Source organism: Salarias fasciatus, chromosome 16 (genome assembly GCF_902148845.1).
Source record: "Salarias fasciatus chromosome 16, fSalaFa1.1, whole genome shotgun sequence".
Lineage (NCBI taxonomy): Eukaryota > Metazoa > Chordata > Actinopteri > Blenniiformes > Blenniidae > Salarias > Salarias fasciatus.
In genome coordinates, this window is record NC_043760.1 from 15,617,326 (window position 1) to 15,636,799 (window position 19,474).

Consider the following 19,474-nt stretch of genomic DNA (forward strand, 5'->3'; position numbering starts at 1 on the left):
GCAGAGGAGATCGAAGAACATGAGGCCAAAAGGAGAGAAGAGGTGATGATGAAGGAGGGAGGGGGGGAGAGCGGGAGAGCAGGGAGTGGGAGGGTAGAGAAGGTGAGACTGACAAAGTTGCAAGAGCAGATGAAAGATGATAGATGGGCTCCATTGGGCAGCAGCGAGGGGAGGGTCGGAGGGGTGAGGAAGGGTGAGATGAACTGAGAGGGGGCAAGAATGGGGAGAGAGCCAGGAGGAAAGAGGAGAGGAGAGAGAGAGAGAGAGAGGTAGCTGTCAGGATGATTTGAGCCTGCCCTCAACAGACCCTGACGCTGCACTTTTACCTCAGCCAGTGTGTGTGTGTGTGTGTGTGTGTGTGTGTGTGTGTGTGTGTGTGTGTGTGTGTGTGTGTGTTCTTTCCGAACACTCCAAATAGAGATCTTGTTTTCAGAGACAGAGCCGTTGCACTGAGCTAAGAGGAAAATGTGAAGTAGACAACCAATTGCTCCCTGAAAAGGCTGCATACTCCACACCTACACTTTTTTTTTTCAAACTACTACCTTCAGCTTAACGACAACAAGTTGCTGCATAAGCCAAAAGAGCCACTTTGCTTGGCTTCTCACAAATACACAAACAAGGTATTGTGGCTTTTTTCTTTTCAACTCTTTGGAGGAAAAAAAAATGTAAGCACTACATCACGAAACTGTTAAAAATATCTGTAGTATAACAACTGACTGAAAGCTGTGTGACAATTTTGTAACTACGTATGTATTTAATTTTCTTTTTTCATTAAATGCCATCTTTTCAATCATGTTTAATTTTTAATAGTCTCTATCTTGCAAAGTTTCATATTTTATTAATTAGTGTTTTATTGTTCATTTATTCACTTATTTATCAACTCAATTAATGACTGACCTAATTTTTTTCTCTTGAGTTTTTAATCCCGCCTCTTATGATACAGTTTCCTTCCATTATTTTTTTTTTTGATCAACTTATCCCTTGATTTTACTAAATAGTTCACTCAAAACAAAATATATTTGTGATTTACGTGACAAAAGTGACATACCAAATACCAATCTCCTGGGTAAAATGTCTGCGTTTGAAATGAGTTAAAATCTCCGACTGATGATAGTCTTGGTTTTAAAATGAGTCTCACTTTGCTCCAGTCATACTTACTGTGGCCACTAGAGGTCACAATAATTGCACATTCAATCTTGATGATCACGTTTAAAGCTGAAGCGAGCTCAGAAATAACATGAAATCATGTTAATTTAGGTTTTAACTAAAACCACCAGTCACAGTGCTATAAAAATAATTCATAACCTCTCATGTGCTTAAAAACTACAAAAGCATTAGCTTCCTTCAGTTATAGATCATTGTGCTTTAAGCCAACAGGTTTGTTAGATGGCAAAACCTAAGACTGAAATCTGACTAAAGACTGTGTATTCTTTCTGAAGTCACACCTACTTCATCATGGGTAAAATAGAGAAATATTCTGGATTCAAGCTCCTCTTTTTTACTCGCTCATTATTCAACTGTCATCTTTGAGTATCCAACCAGTTGTGACACTTTCAATATCGTACAGAATTACTGCAAGCTCTTAAGGACAGTGATCCTCAATATTGGTAGATTTTCCATAAACATACTTGTTAGCAGTATCATAACTCTCGAGGGCTAATCAAAGTTGACATTTTGCAAGTTTTTAACATCCAGCACTAAATACGGTCATCAACCATAACAAAGAAAAAAAAATGTACAGAAGAGTCTCTTCTGTCTGTGCACCAGCCAATCCCATTGGTCACACATTGAATTTTCCATAAGAGAGACACGCACACTGACATACAGGAAATACTAATCCAGTAGATCTGTAAGTGAAATTCGTCACCTATGATACCCTGAAGGCACCGCATCGACTGTCCTGTGACAGAAAAAGAGAAATCATACCTTTTAACGTCTGTTTACGGACACGGTTATCTCCCGGCTTAACTGCTATCAGAGTTCATGTTTATCTCCCCGGGTGCCCCACAGCTGTTTCCGTGCACTTAAATTGCTCCTGTAAATGAATCTTAATGAAAACATCTCTCTTATTTTGTTGACAACCACTCTATTGATTTTGAGCGTGGAGCCGGCAGAGTGCTTGACAAAATGTGACGCATTATAGATTACAGATTCCCATCTTAAATTGCAATCAGGGACAATGATAGATTAGATTGCATCTTTATAGTGACACACTGCAACAATACATGTCTGACTGGGGCATACGGATGTCACGTCTATGCACACACATGCACATTGATCATTGATTTTGTGAGGTTCCAAAAACCAATTTGTTTCGAGTTTTTCCATACAGAGAAAAAAATAGTGAAGACCCAAATCCTTTTTAAACTCGCCTTAGCAGGCAAACAGTGAAGAAATGAGTGTTCATGTTAATTCAAGATAAACATTGTTTTTTTGTTTCAAAAGCTATGATGCTTGAGCTAAGAAACATATGGGTGAGGTTTCTAAATGCATATTAAATAAAAGACATTCAACAGCTAGAGATGGACCCAAACAGTGACAAAGAATCGTGTGTGTGTGTGTGTGTGTGTGTCCAGGTTGTTGCTGGCAATCACTGGCTGTATGTCTGATTCCCATCGACACACACACACACACACACACACACACACACACACACACACACCAGTTTCTTCTCCTTGGCCTCTCTGCCCTTTGAACCTAACAGCTCAATTTCAGCCTAACCTTGCACGCACACACCGGTGCACACTCCAGGCATTTGGCGCCTGTGGACCTAAATAGCTCAGCACTGTAGGGATCTTGTAAATAACAGCCTATTAAGCTGGAGATGTTACCACCGGCACTGCAAATATTTCACTCTTACAGGCACGGTTTGGACTTCAAGTCCGACAAAAAGTGGTATGTGTCATTATTGGGGCCAACCTGAGGCTATACTGCACAAATATACCCTGCGTACGACGCTGTGTGCATGCACCATAATAAATAAATCAGGGCCCACTGTTTCTTGAAGTTCATCTGGATTTCCTCCCCCTGGGAAACTACTGGACTTTAAATGGATGTGAGGCATTCAAAGAGGCAGCGGAGAGAAGGCCGGGAGTAGTGGAGGAGGGAAAAAGGGTTTGAGGAGGAGACGGTGAACAAGAGGAAGGAAGAAAGTGTAGGCAAAAGGAGTGAGCACCCAATGTATCAAAACTGGACGTGGAGTAACACTGATAAAAATGATAAAGGCAGCAAGAACAGAAAAGTGTGTTTTTCATTTCCACTGCACAGTGAGAAGGAACAGCCAAACAGAGCAAGGCACAGCAGGCCTTTTAAACCTTTCTGCTTTTCTACAAACAGGCAGTCAGTGAAATATTGATGCTTCAATTCCAACAAAGAAATGTCTGAATGATTTTGGTACATCTGAGAGGGGAAAATTCACCTATCTATAATTGATAGGGCTGAAATGTTAATAGCTGGATGGAAAAGCACCAGAACAGAGACATAAGACAGGCTGAAGGTGTGTGTCTGTGCTATTCTCCGTTCTGCTGGGATTGAATCTGTAGCCTTTGCACTCGCAGTGGCCAGGGAGGTCTTTCTGCTTTACTGTGTGTGATGTTTAACAATGACATGGCAGGAATAGAGATGAAAGGTTGTTTCTTTTAAGAGGAACATGACAGGACGGCTGACGATCATTTGAGGAAAATCTCTGAAAATCGGCATATATTTGTGGAGGCCTTTAAGCTAGTGGACTGACTGTTTCGATGTGCAGAAATGACAAGTTTTGAATACTTTTTCCTTTTCTCAGCATCAGCTGGGACCTCATGCAGTTCTGCCCCCAGAATAATAAACTATTAAAAAATATTAATTCGATATGTATTATTACATAAAGCATGGCAATCTGTGCAATGTGCCACATGTGCTTTTCAGATATACATTTTGCTCATCCTGTCAGCTTCACTTTCACGCAGCCGGATGATTTTCCAGCGTGCCCATTCGTTAAACAGTCTGCCTTTATCTCTGCTTGCGGTGTCTTTATTTCATGCTGCCTATCTGTCCCCCACACCATTAGTCTCACCGTACAGCCGAAGCCAAACCAGACCAAAAACAATGATGGACACCAAATCCTCTAATCTGTGTTAATTCTTCCAAAGTGTGAAAACAGTGCTGGAGCGCTGAATGTGTTGTAATTAGACTTTGATAATTAGAGACAGGGGACTGAGGGAGGTCCCACAGTGATTATTATGGGATTGCTAAAGCCAGAGAAACAGGAGGAGAGTGGGCTGAAGTTCGCCAAATGCACCCAACAACTCTCACACAGAGACAGGCTGGTGGAGAGAGGAAATCCAGGGAGAGAAAAACAAGTCAAACTTAAGATTTTTCTTTTCCCTGAATTGCAATCGAACTTTTCAATTAACTTAAATCGTTACAGGCTTTTGATCAATGTACTTTTTCATCCACTGAGCATATCATCATCTCAAAGTTCCCACAAATAATTAACAGGTCATAATGACAAACTTACTTAAAACTTTGAATGTCTGTGAAAATAAGCTGTGTTTATATTCTGGAAAGAATTAGACCTATATACAAAAAAGTGACTCGAAGCAGCTTCAACACAGCTTAGATGAATTACAAACATGCAGACAGCAGTAAACCGGTCTTACAAAATTAGGCCGACAGCTGCCGATGTGTCGCAGCTCCTCCTGATACATGCTAATAGTGACGGTACGGACATATCTCATGTGGCTGTCAGGAGGACTGAGTCAGATCAGGATTAATGAGGTGCTCCAGCAACAGTTTGGTTTAATGAAATACCAGCTGAGCTGCTCTCCACTGGAGACGAGAGCTTCGATTATTGCTAATGCTAAAGTTTAACGAAGTGAACAGGGCAAGAGACAGCAGCTCTGCAACTCTGCGCCTACTTGATAGCAGTATAACAGTGTCTTACCTGCAGTCCAGCTTCTCTATTTCAAAGTGTGGGTTGAAGTTGAGGACGATGCGTTGCGAAGGCTCGGGGGCTGTGATGATCCAGCGGCAGTTCTGGTGGGGGGGGTACTCCAGCGGGTAGCCGGGGGTGGTGATGTAGCCGGCATCGCTGGCGTCGAGAAGGCCACCGCATGGCTCGGATGCTGGATGGAGAGACAGCGGGAAGAAAGACAAAGTGAAATCACTCTTCGTACAAAAAGTTAAGCAGAAGCTACATTTATATTTTTTCTGGCTTTGGGTCACTGTATAAGTGCTTTCTGACACGAGCACTGAAACTACTTCAACTTTGCCATAGCTGTTGTGTTTACTAAATGTTTTTACATAAGCTAATGCTGTGGTTCACTCAGTGGAATAAGGTCACCGATGAGAGGTTCCATATTTGATAAAAACAGCCTGAAGGCAGGTAAAAGGGGAGGATAAGAAGACAGAGGTTGAGTAAACAATGAGAGGAAAGGTGAAGAAAGAAATGGCTATTTACAAAATGAAATGAATTTGTTTTTCAAAAACAGCAACAATGAAGAAAGACCAAGCAGATGAACTTTAAAAAAACGAATATATCTGGAGTAAATCTTCAATACAGCAGATAAGTCCACAACATTGACGTTGTTTGTCGATAAGCAGGACTGAACATGAACTCAAATTAATTTAAAACACTTTCTCTCGTCACTCAGCAAATGCAGCAAAAAAACAGATAATCTGCAGATAGAGGTTGTGTTTGCAGAGGAGACAGGATATGCGAAACAGAAACGTGTCTGTGTGTGTGTGTGTGTGTGGTGTCAAAGGTCACTGCAGCATCATGGTGAAGCACAAAGCTTTCATTCTGACCGAGGAAGACTCACACACTAACACACACACATGCACACACACGGCCCTCCACATGACAGTGCCACTGTCACAGCGCGGATCCACTTGTCAGCGGTCATGCGTCTGTGTCATGTTGTAAACAATGCCGCTCATTCACAGCCGCAGATGTACCCTGACATAGATGGCTAACTCATACGTGTCTGCGACACCCGGCGGCATAACGCACACAATTCTACTGTATGAGGTCTGTGGTGTCTATTATGCAAAAAGCTGGCTGCTCTGTTTGATGGACTGTGCCTCCCATCAAACAGAGCAGAGCTTCTTCATTGTTGCTGATTGGCAGAAGTTAAGTTAAACCATCGCCGTGGTTAAACCATGAATGTGACCCTTGTCAGGTCTGAACAGTCCCAAATACTGAGGCCCCATCTCAACCAGAATCCAGAGTGATTACGCTGCTTGCATATCTCCAAAACATCCTCACACAGTTTAACATATTTGTGCAATAATAGTGTGCCTTCCAGCTAAACACAGATTACAAGCGCTTTGTGGGTAAATTAGTGGTATTATAAAAGAACAACTGTATCCAAGGAATCAAATACAAGATCTCCAACAAAACAGATGGATTTCAGCAAAATATTTTGGTAAAAATGACAGCCGCACTGCACCAGGTTATTAAAAAAAAAAAAAAAAAAAGCACGTCTGAGCGCCGGCTGTTTGATGGGAAATATTTGGCCGGTAAGCAACCTCTAAAATAATTTCCTGTTTTGGAGTGGGAAGCAAAACAAAGTCACAATCAAGCTTCTGACAGTCTGTATTACTCTTTCAATCACAGCTGAATATGCCTCGGGAAAGTGGAGAAAAGGCGGAGGAAGGATGATCTATGCGAGGAGGTGGTGGTCCGAGCCCCCGTCGGGCCCGTTGTGCCGTGACGTTTTATTATTGCCCCTGTGCTGAGAGGGGTGACATAGCCAAGTCAAACTACTCAGCAGAATACGACATGTTTTAACGCTATTAATAGCCGGCTACTGTAAACCTACTCTGAGAGGAGTCACACATGCAAACATTAACACACAGGCATGGCATAAACACTTTATCAGACGAGATCTTCAAAACTAACTCAAGGAAGAAGGTCAAATAAACATGTTCATGGAAACTCTCCTCTTTTTTTTCTCACCAAGACTGAAAAATACGAAAGCGTGCCTTCTGAAGTGTGTCCTCCATTTGAGAGACAGTAAAGGAAGATGGAAGTTGGGCTCGGATTTCAGCACTAAGAGCACAATGTGATTGACACTTTGGCGTGTATACCTGGTGTCTACCTCACTCTGTCTGCAAACAATTAGCGATCACCAATCTGTATCTCCTGGACTCCGCCGGCCTCTCCCTCGTCCCACCGAGCCGTGAGCCAACTAGTCCCGTCTATCTCCTCCTGTCTGTTTCCAATCTCCCTGGTGACATACAGTAATACAGGAGTAGGGTTACAAGAGCTATGCAGCCCAGCCAGATGCATTTCATCTCAGCACCACCTGGATTAGTGTTTAACCACTCGGGAATCTCACAGCAGCGTCGGCCAAACACCACTTTTAGCTCTCTGCTTAGCTAACGCATCTAACCAAAACTCAAGGAGAGGTGATGCAATGGGCAAAAAATAAGATAAAATAAAAATCGAGAACTGATTAAAAAGCGTTACTAAAGTTAATGAGATATAGTCTTTGATTACAGATAATAGTCGCTTCTTTAGAAAAGTAGTGCAGGTACTTTATTAGTTACTGAAAATTAAAACCAGTAACTTGGGAGAGTTATAATTCGGCATTAGTTGGATGAAGATGCCGTCCAGTCTGGAAGCTCGCAAGGTCTTGAAAAACGTTCATCCTCCAGTAAACAGGGCCTTAGTGAAATGGTAAATGTTGAGGGTAAAAGCCTTGCTAAAGCTATAAGACACAGAAAGTCAACAGCTCTGCAACTCCCCAGCTTCGCGTGACAGAAGAAATGAGTAACGAGTGCACTGAAAGCTCAGTTTCACATTGCTAATCAGTTACTAGTGTGTCACTGCCAAACATAGAGCTGTTACAGTAAAAGCTCTTTCCCCACCACTCCTCAGTGAGTCAGTGCCGCTAACTTATTCTTTAACCGGCAAAGTTTCATCGCTGTTACCTTCAGACACCACTAAATGACCTTCTGATGAAGTGCGGGAAGACACGACAACAGGAACACCTGTGAAGCATCTGTTTGAAACCTACTTTTAGGGAAGTCGGTATGTCCATTTTTTATATCCTGACACAGTTCTGACCACGATCCCCTCTCTGCCGCTCACCTCTGGCACACAGCCGATAAAGACAGCGCCTCCGAGTGTCTGATGAATAAGGCCGGGGTAATAGCGAAGCAGACACTGTGCGTACATGAGGTATTGGCTCGACTCGACTCTCAGGGTCTATTAATCTCCGGACACCCGCACATACAGAGAGTCAGTCGGCGATTACCACATCCAAGCACAGACGGCGTCCTCTTGTTTGTTCATGAGCTCTGTGTGTATACTGTAGATACACACTCTGTATCCGCTAGACTAACACTGGGAGAGTGGGATGTTTTTGCTTTGGGAGAGGGAGCTACCTGCTGTCCTTCTTTTAATAGCAACAAGAGAGTATATACATTTAGCTTCTAAAAATAGATTACAAGAATATGGGGTTTTTTTTTTCCACGCTGCAACACTCAGACATGCATCCTGGGAAGGAGGCGCAGCGCGCGCATGTGTGTGTGCATGTGTGTATGTGTTTTTGAAGCAGAGATGCTGAGCTGGGAAAACGTTAGAATACACTGTGAGAATTACCAAGCAGGTAAAAGGCAGAATCATCATTTAATGTCCTTTAACCTTTGCTGAGATCAGTCCTGCTTCCTGCGAGCTGCTGCAGGGATGGATGTTCATCCTCTGAATGCCAAAACCTGCTCGGGGTGAACGGGTGCTGATACGTCCTGTGTGTTGATTTACGTGTCTGTGTGAGTGCGGTTCCCAGGTCTGAGATACTTGCGCATGCAGGACGAAAGACAGCTCCTCAAAACATCAGCGTGTCTAATTTTCCGTCTGAAACCTGCCTCCTCTTGACCCTTATGTTCACACCAAACTGCCTTTTCTTTACTCAACCACATAAGCATGCACGACCTTCAGGGAGAAGCCGTATTTAGACCACATATTCACAACCCGAGTGCAAACACAAACCGCTGAACATCACTTATCCCCCTCTGGCTCCGACGTTGCTGAATTCAGACCACACACGCAGACGCGCGCGCACACACACACACACACACACACACACACACACACACACACACACACACACACACACACACACACAGCACACGGTAAGCAGCAGTAAATGGTGCTAAGCAGTCAAGCACGGATATGAGACAGGTCACTGCATTATTTATGGCTCGTTGCCACCAAGGTATTGCATCCTGATAACACCTATTCAGCAACTTTTCCCCACGTGCGCATGTCTCTGCACACACAGAGAAATGAAATAAAACATTTTCCTGAATACCAAACACATGCAAAAATACCCACACACTTCCACATGGAGCTGCTTAGCACAATTGAACCAGATCCTTGTTTGTTGGCCCCAAATGCAAATGCTGTGACCTTGTTTCTAAGCTCTCTTACAGATTCATTCTCCCTGGGAGAGAGTCTGATTTGACTTTAAACAGACACTTTTCAGCCCGTAGCAATCGATTTGCCAGTCTGCGAGAAGTTTGCTAATGTGTTCTTGTCTGCATTTATTTCCACTGACTCGACCCCGTAATGAAAGCATTAGCGGTTTAGCGAGGGTCCGTGTATGAAAGTGAGAGAATGTGTCGGTCTCACGCCGCTAACTAGCAGGCTTGTTAAAGGGAAAAAACCTGACAACTTCCACCATCGCTGGTCCCACCAGTTCAAATAGCACAGCGAGACCACTCTCGCATCCTCATTACTGTGACCTAGCAGGAAACAGGTCCCTAAATTTAACAATCGATACTTTCTGCCCATCTGTATCAAAGCCTGGGGGAGCAATGCGAATTTCCGCATTGATTTCTCTGCATTTCTTTTACTATTTATAATCCAGTTTTAGTGGATTGTTTCCAGCATCACGCAAAACTCTCAAAAGGCTCCAGGCATTGTTTCCCTCAACAGTTGAGATAGTGATACAATCGGAAAATTTAAATGTTGTGCAACTTGAAGATTGAAGAAAATAACAAGCTAAAATGTATTTTTTTGGAATGAAACCAACAAGTGTTTTCAGACTAAAACCTGGGAAACCTCAGGAATGGACAGAAAGAGAAAAGAGAGAGGAAGAAAGGAAAAAGGGCAGGATGAAAGTTTAAAAAAAAGAAAAAAGAGTGGGGTGCCAGAACATCTGTCTCTCATCATCGGAAAGGAGAAAGTCAGCAGCTCAGAAAAGCTCACTGGACAGAAAATGCAACCGTCTCACACACACACACACACACACAAACAGGTGGGGCTGCTTTCTCCAGGTGCAGTGCATTAAACAACAGTGGAAAACTACAGAGTCGGTCTGCATGTGTGTGTGTGTGTGCGTGTGCATGTGTGTGTGTCAGAGAGCAAGGGATGATGGAAAGACTACAAAGAATCAGTGAGAATCAGTGGAAGAACAGAGCGCATTGGGGAAAAATGGAGAGAAGAGAGGACATTACTCATAAAAATGAAGCTGACTGTGTGAGAGACAGAAGGAAAGTAGTGACAGGAGAACAAGCTTCTCAACTCAGGAGCGCAGACACCGGCTGATCTACGGTGCTTTAGAGACAATATAAAGAACAAGAAGAGACGCATGGAGGAAACTATGATGAACACCAAGGATTATCTACAGCGAACTAAAAAAAAATCAAGCTAGCTTGAGGAGAACAGTATGAAATGCTGAGAAAGAACGATAAAAGCTCCAGACTCAACTATCATCATATAATCTACTGAAATGTGACGTGATAGACACGGTCAGTGCCGCCTCGACCTCATCTTCACGGATCGTTTGGACAAAGCTTTTGTCCAGAGAGGAACACATCTGAGAATTCATACGGCAGTAAAAATCCCTCCATGGCAGCCGCAGAAAATGCCATGAGGTTCAGTTGAATCAGAAAAGAAAAGGCAGTGGGCGACTGCAAAGACTGTTTTCCTTTTCTCTTCTGTTGTTTTATTTTTTTTTTTCCAATCGTCCAAAGTTTACCTAGTTTAGAAGTGTTCAAGTGTTTTAAACAGTTTGTCATCTGATGCAAAGTCTGCTCTGTTCAAATGTTTTTTGTTTTTTTCTTTTCTGAAAAACTACCCACCATCTTTCTCACGGTTTGATCCACCCCAGAACAGGGAAAACACAGACAGAATAACAACTAAATGCACGTTTACACACACACATCTACAGGCAGTTTAAAGTCACCAATGAATGTTTTTGGTTTGCGAGAGAAGTGCCCAGAGAAAAGCCTCCTACACACACACACGTACAGGGAGAACATGCAAACTCCACAGAGAAATGCTTCCCAAGCCTGGACTCAATCCACGAACATGCTGTGAAGCAGAAGTAATAATTACTGTGGTGTTGTCCAGTCATTCTCTAACTCATGCGACTGAACCACGGGGGCATTTGAATTTCCTCTGCATTGCATTATTGTCAAGGTTTAATGTGCTGCCGAGAAAAAAAAGGCACAATGTTCCAATCGAGGCCATTTACCCTCACCATTTCAGCAATTCAATTCAATTTACATAGTGTCAGAGACAACATATTCAAATCACAGACCTGAGCATTGCATACTCATGGGAGCTGGCGCTATGTGGAGGCTGAAGATCATTTAGATTATGAAGCCCAGAGATTTTTCTTTTATTAGCCAAGCTAGACATGTGCTATGAGGAGAAAAGCTATGAATACCATCAAAATAAATACAGTATTCCCTCTATCTTTCGATTTCAGGTTACTACATATCAAAAATCCCGACTTCGTCATTATTGAGGAAAGGATGATTATGCCAGGAGTTCGTCTGTGAATGTTACTTACAAAGTCTCCAAGAGCGCTTACTTTTACGTTTTGAGGGTTGTGTGAAAGAGTCCTCCAGACAAGTCTTGTGAATGGATTTCCCTCAAGTATGAGAACAAGCGGACTGACAGAGTCAGAGAGAACGGGCGGAAAGTGAAGAAACAATGAGCGTTTGAGAACGCTAAAGAGATTTCCCACCGTGGTGAAGCGGGGCGAAAAGAAGGTGAGGGAGGTTTCTTAATCGGGGTGAGGGAAAACACTGACAGGAGCGAGGTGTGAAGAAAGAGACAGAGCGTGCGATTAAGGAAGAACCGAGCAGCCGAGAAGAAGGGTAAAAACAACGGGATGATTCAGCGTGAAGGGAAACGGAAAGAGGAAAACAACCTGTGGCCTCGCACTGCTCTGGAGACACACACACACACACACACACACACACAAACAGTTTCTCTTTGTGCGAAAAGGGTTTTAAAAAGAAGAAGAAAAACACAAGAATGGGCAAATATCCTCATTTGAAGGATTTCCATGAGCTCCCCTTCCCTCTGAGGACATTCGTTCTTCACAAGTATACAAACACAACAACACACAGTCACACACACGCCGGCCTCAACATCCTCTCTAATTACTCCAGTCATTACCAACGGCCAATGAAGACACTAGAATACTAACAGTTTACTAATGACATGATAACTGTAATTAGAACATCCTGCTGGACCCACTAATTGTCCTTTATAGAGAGAGAGAGAGAGAGAGAGAGAGAGAGAGAGAGAGAGAGAGAGAGAGAGAGAGAGAGAGAGCGAGAGAGAGACTGTGCCAAAGGTTAATTGGCCTAATGTTTTTTTCGCTCATTACAAACCGGGTTGTTGGTGTCAGTGGACAAACTCCTGCATTATTAGACCATGATTATTCTAACAACTCAAACACAAATGCTACCCTATGTGAATACAGTAAATGCCTTTTAAAAAATCCCTTCAAAAGGGGAGGAAAAACTGAATTCATTCAAAAGAAAAATGCTCGCAATATTGTAAATAAGTAGTGTTTTTGGTGTAACTGTACTTTTATAAGGTTTTTTTTCCCCAATTCCTTTGACATTCGCCTTCTACTGGACATTGAATATGATTCCTTATTGTTTATTTACACATTTTAATCTGGTTTTACATCAACTTCCATTGTTTTAGCAGTAATCTGAATCTTTGCTCGTACTTGATGCTTTCAACAAGGTCATGCCTGTTGCTGAAAACACAAACATATCCAGATAAAAAGTTGATAAAACTTTGAGCTGTTTTTAAGAAGACTACTTCATATGTTTACTTTAGTAAAACAAGAGTACATAGTTATGATAGAGAATAATTTAAATAAGCACATATTCTTTAGACATAACACAGTTATCTGGGATTAGCTCCAGCACCCCGCTACCCTAAACCGGATAGAGCGCCATAAAAAATGGATGGATGGGTTTTCTGTAAGTTTCACCTCTGAGAGTAGTTTCTAATCCTGAAACCTGGTGCTAAACACCTGCTGCCTGCAGGGTAATTGAGGTGAAATTAGAGCAAAGGCTCCATCACCTGTCACACAAAATGATTTAAATATATCCAATGCTGTCGTTTTCATCCTGTCCTTTTTTTTCTAAGATCCTCATATCATGTTCAAACGTGCTATTTCAAGGTTTCGCCATCAGTCACATTATACACTGCTACAATCAGCAGCTTGTTTTGACCAGAAACCCTCCTGCGTGTGGAGAAGGAGAGGAATAAATCAGTGTTGGTTTACTGCAGGTGGCTCCACTCAACTACTGCTTCACACTCTGCTGCTTTGCTCTTATTTCACTAATGCCCTATAACACTCACTTTCTCTCTTTTCCACTCCCAAACGCTCACGACTTCTTGCTCAGACCACCTCCCTCCGTCTCTCTGCTCGCTCGTTTCTTTGCTTCATTGTTGGTGTGCTTTCCTGACAGAGTAGCTCATAATCCTGCATGCCAGAAAGGCTTAATAAACCGACTTTCTGCCATCATTTTCACCTCTTAGTATCTGTAAATCATTCAACACATCTGCAAATGCAACAGCAGATCAGAAACACTCAAGTAACAGTCACATAAAATAAAGATAAAGATGGAGAATTAAGCATAGAAACGTGGAGAAACTGATTTCAGAGTCACTAATTATCCATTCTTTATATAGTCAGCTGCAATCCAAATGCTGCCAAAACAGAACAGCCATTCTCTAACTCTTTTAAATGTGTTCAATATTCATAATACACTGTTATAATACAGCAGTTCTGAAATATCCATGCCAATCTTCAGATACACTGAGCAATTATCCACACGCCACGAAATTGCACTGCAAAGAACAAACACAGCTAAATTCGCCTCCATACAACATGATTAACATTTCAAGCTCAAACTGTATCTTTTCCTAATGTGAAGTAATCACTCTTGAATTACTGAGTTCGTGGCACGGCATCAATTCATTACATGCCGACCTAAAATTGGGTATAACCCCATTATGTGAACAAATGACATGGATGGTTTGTTTTATTGATGGCCAACTGATGACTTACAGAGCACTCTGACCCACACCAATGTAGCATTTAATTAATACAAGCCGACCCCATGGGGCTGCACGGCACCTGGTTAAAGGAGAAGTGTGGCGAAAGCTGGAGGCTACAGGAAACACAGCAGGAAACGGGTCACACTCACAACGCGTGACGCTCGCAAAGTTCTACTGCAGCATAAAAAAAAAAACTCTTCAACAAACCACAAAAGCATAATGAGACGATCTGTGAGGTCCCGAGTGACCCCCTGTGTAGGAGATAGCGAACCAGCTCTCCGTTAAAAAGGTCTCATCCCCTCTGATGAGTTAACATCAGTTCGCGTTCACAGACCTTCTAAAGATACAGTTTGAGCCAGCGGTTGAAGAAACACAATTAGATCTAATTGCGTTTGTCCGAGCCTCCACTTGCGCTGCCTCTGGTACAGCAGCCAGCTCATTAGTCTACATGCTAACTGCTAATCAGCCGCAACTGTTAAGAGCAGACCGGTCTCTGCTCGCGGTGCCAGAACACATCAAATTCAGTGGCTGAGGTGAAAACCCCTAGGAAAATGGTCATTTAAGTGACCTGAAGTACAGAAACCTTTGGGATAATAAAGATACCTAAACTTTCAGAAACTGGAACAACAGCTCTAATTTGCACAGGGAGAACATGCAAAGTCTACACAGGAAGCTCAGATTCGAGCTGGATATATTTTCTCTGTGAGGCAAGAGCGCTAACCAGTATATCACACATGTATATTTTTTGACATATGTCTGTGTTGATGGATTTGTTCATCTATTTCCATCACAAACTGCTCCCTCTCAGTTATCTACATCTAAAATTACACCGATTTAGTTGGACCCATCAAAAAGTACCTCCTAAAAAAGCCCCTGATGCATACCTGTGGGCATGTCACCCCACCGCTAGCCTACTTTTCACACTCAGCATCGTGGTGATCCTGTTTCATCATCCAGCATATTTCTGCAGAGACACTATAGAGGCAGGCAGCTGGTCTTGAGTGGCCAATTACGTCCGTTTATCTCGCTTCCAGGCACAGCTGTGATCAAACGGAATGAAGAAACAGGATCAAACAGCGAGGCTAAAAATCATTCTTCCGTTTCGTTCGCTTCTTTCGCAGCTTCCCTCTGCCTGCCTCTGTCTCTGCTGCTTCCTCCAGTACTTCCATCCCTCCTGTCTCTCAATATATACATACACACACACAGTTTTTCTTCTCACTGTGCTTTCCTTGCTCATCTCTCCGGAGACAACGGAGCAGAGGCATCTATAAAAGTTTACTGCTGAGGAAGCTTCACTCTGCATAACCCACTACTGAGAATCTGTGTGTGTGTGTGTGTGTGTGTGTGTGTGTGTGTGTGTGTGTGTGTGTGTGTGTGTGTGTGTGTGCATGCTCCGGCAGCACTTGAGGTACCAGCAGGGAGATTTCAAGGGGAGCTTGAGGGAGTCCCCAGAAAAATGAAGTTTCACCGAGAGTCAGCAAATATTCTGTTGTCAAAAAGAAAAACTAGCAGAATATCAGCGCATCCTCGTGTAAAATAGGTCAAATCCTGCTGTTTGCCAGAGCCTCTCAAATGTGCCCCCCTGTGGGTGTTTTTCAGTAGCGAGGCTATTTGTAGGACACTGATGGTGTGAGCAGATTGGTTAGAATAAACAATGATCACTATCTTTAGGAACAGAACGCTCACTCAGTGTTATCAGAGGCAAACATTTTATTCGCCCACCTGGAACACATTCCATTTAAAAGTTTGCCGGGCGACAAAAACCTCACTCAATACATCCCTCTTTGGTGTTGAATACAAATTGGGGTCGTTTGAAACGCTTGATGAAATGATAAGCTGCTGTTTGTCTGAACAAAGGAGCCTCAGAAGTGCTATAATGCTTGCATGCAGTCAGCATTTAGTCATTTCCCATGGAAATCCAAACATTTACAAGTGATGCATCATCACAACGGCCTAAACTGACTGCTAGATTTTAGTTGTACAAATATTCTTGGTCTCTGGCTTGTATTTTCTCACATCGGGAGTGAATGTGAGGAGAAGAATGGCTCCTCTGTTCGGCTCTGTCTGTACACTGTGGTCGTCCCAAACAACATTAGGCAAACAGACATCTCAATCCAAGTCATGAGATCTTCAGAAAGCCCTCCTCAACAAACTATAAACCAATAAAAATCTCAGTTGCAACCAACTTCTCCACAGCTACCTCTTTCTCACTTCCCTGTTTTTGCACGAGCATCTCGCAGAAGAAGGCGTAACTCGGACAGTGAATGGAAATGGGTGGTGAAGCTCTCAGAGTTTGTGCACAGACAGCAAACATAAACCAAAGGAAACACTGCAAAAAGAGAAGTCATCAACCGCATGGTTTGCATGGTGAGGCTCTTTGAAATCCGAGCACTTGAGGTCTGCTGTTGCTTCTAAAATATCATATAATCAATTAAACCAGAGCTCTCAGTAAAACAGACTTAGAAATTGAAAACTGTCACTTTTCATTGGTTGGCACTCTTTGACTTCCACTGAAATGCACACCTGTGGCAGCACAGGAGCAGATGCATTCATCATTTAATTTGCTTGTGCAGCAACTTAGTGGAGGCAGACTTGTAAGGAATCCTCGTGCGTAAAGATGGCCAGAAAGTACAGAAAGCACCAAAACATTGATATTAGAGCGCACTTTTTGTTGAAACGTATCATAAAAGCGAGCACTGCGCTCTGATAAAGCCTCGTTTTGCACATCAGAGGGTGCTAATCGGGGTTACACGGAGGTAAACCTCTTCCTTCACGGGAGCTGGAGAGCTCCGGATGGAGTGGCTGGATACCGCGCGGCGCGGCGCGGCGCGGAGCTGTCCTGCGGCAGACGGAGCCAGCAGCCCGGACAGATTCACTCCACCGCTCCGCCACACGGCCGGGCACGTGATGTGGTCATGCTTGCAGTGAAGGTAAAGCCTTTACAGTCTTTCAGGAAAATGCATTTTGGTGACTTTTTTTTTTTTTTGTCAGATTACATCGGATTGACCAATAAATTAAAAAAAAAAAAAAAAAAAGAAAAAAAAGAAAACAAGTGCGATTACGTGACAAACTCTCAAAAACATGCCCCCTGGCCCTGACACAAAAGTTGATAGGCGTAAACCCACAGTGTGTGGTTAAGATGTTATTTTCAATGTGAGGAAATCGATGTTGATCCCAAATCAGCCTCCGAAACGCTGTTCCAGCTGGGACAGACCGACACTATCAAGCGGAGTAAAACCAGAAAAAGCGCAGCTGATGGTGATGATAGTCAATATCTGGATATGATCTGCTCGGAATAAAAGATTCACTTTGGTTATGTGCTGTTTTCTTCTTATTTGTTGCCCATTCTGTCTCGTGTTTGCTGGGCTGACCGGTAACAATGATCTTCTCAGTGTGAAAACTAATCAAGATAAGATCGAGGTTTGTTATTCGTTATTTGAATGGAAAGGAGGCTGAAGATAAGATTCCTGTCTTCATCAAGCGCACAATGATGGTTTTCTCACATGTTTTATTTTTTTAATATCAATTTAGTATTTCTAATGTTGCTTCAGTGCGCAAATCCTGCAGCCTCTGCTGTGTTTACGAGTGTATTTGTGAACAGAATGAAGTGGATTTGGATGTTTTCGTTTCCTTAAACGAGGTTTCAATTCACCACCGAGTGTGACACTTGGATTTAAGCGCGCGTCAAGAGTGTCAAACTCACCCACTTCCTGTGCTTTTACACCTGAAGGCAAAAGAAAAGCCAGAATACATCCACAGAGCCATAGGAATAAATCCATCTTCCCCGCTCGATTGTGAAGAAAACACAGTTCTTCTCCTCCTGTTTGGTTTTCACTCGGTCTGTTTTGTGGCAAAGCTGCAGGTTAAAGTCCCTCTTTTCAGTCTTTTTTTTTTTCTTTTCTTTTTACAGTTCTGGATTACTTTCGGGCAACACGTCTGGAGCCCGAAATCCAAACGCCGGGTTGCGTTCACTCGACTCTTCAAGAATATCGGGCTGATCGTGGCGCACAGTGCACGCAAGTTCTGGCTGATGCGAGATACTTCTTCTACCGTGGAAACCAGAAGCTGCGATCGCTGCAACCTGGTCACAAATCAGCGTAATTTGTACTCTAAACACAGTTTTAAAGCAAACAAATCCATCGTGGCGCGCGCCGTCCGCGTCCCTCTGTCAGCCAAAAAGCGCGTGAAAAATGTCCAGCGTGCCAAACACAGATGACAAGAAATTAAATAAAGATGAAATTACTGAATGTAACCACTAGAAACATCATCAGAAACGTGTGAAAACAGCTATTTAGTTTAATTCAAAAAAAAAAAAAAAAGAGAAACACGTGTCTTTTTCCCCTCCTATCGACGGATTATTCCCAGCTCTTATTATTAAAAGTCTCTCCTAACAGGGGAGGCATTTATTAGTTATAAAACCAAAACGTTTCCCATCGGGTCTCCTCTGAATATGCCGCCCGAACAGTAGTCCCTTCTTGCGCAAAAGATAACTCAAGATCTCCTGGAAGAGGCAGCTCCCGGCTCGCGTGCGTAAAACTGACTGAGGCGGAATAAACGTGGTGCTGCTCTTTACTCTCCTCCAGCGAAACTGTGCGTTTCTTCACCAAAACGGGCTCCCCTGTCACTCCTCCCTCTCTCTCTCTATTCGCTCGCTCTCTCTCTCTCTCTCTCTCTCTCTCTCTCTCTCTCCGGCAGTGCGCTCCTTCCCCTCCGATCTCCGCCGGGTTTGTGGCGGCGAGCAGGACTGCTCACTCAGTCCCCGGTCTGCCTGTGCGCGAGCGCGAGCGTGCGCGTGTATCGGATTACAGTAGGAACCTTCGTCCCGCCTCCATCTAGTCCCTCACTGATTAAAGAGCAGTTTCATCTCCTTCTCACTCCCTTCTCTCTCTCTCTCTCTTTGCCAAACCATCTCACACCCTCCTAGAAACACTATTTATTTATATATTTATTGAATTAATTGATCAATCCAAATTTCTTCCTGGCTATTCTTTCCATATGCTGTCTCTGCTCCTTTCTGTGCACATTTCCCCTCTTGGTGTGAAGCAAAAATGGAAGAAGGGTTGAAAGGCAGAAAACAGAGGCAGAGACCCAGCCTGCAGCCTGGCTTTACGAGCTTTGTAGTGTAGTGCTGGGAGCTTTAAAGGGAACCTGGTCCTGGTT

General features: G+C 43.2%; 1 protein-coding gene across 2 annotated transcripts in view; it reads right to left on the reverse strand.

Moving 5' to 3' along the window:
- LOC115403684 (neuropilin-2-like) overlaps window positions 1-18,573 on the reverse strand; it is a 96,314-nt gene extending 77,741 nt beyond the window's left edge. Inside the window, exons 1-2 of one of the 2 annotated variants that reach the window (XM_030112658.1) lie at window positions 18,018-18,567; window positions 4,925-5,105 (exon numbers count right to left, since the gene is read on the reverse strand). In XM_030112658.1, coding sequence (XP_029968518.1) covers window positions 4,925-5,105; window positions 18,018-18,093 — 257 coding nt within the window. In that variant the 5' untranslated portion in view covers window positions 18,094-18,567. Of the gene's footprint in view, window positions 1-4,924; window positions 5,106-18,017 lie in introns of both variants that reach the window. The other variant, XM_030112659.1, reaches the window with a different exon arrangement.
- Window positions 18,574-19,474: the final 901 nt, after the last annotated feature.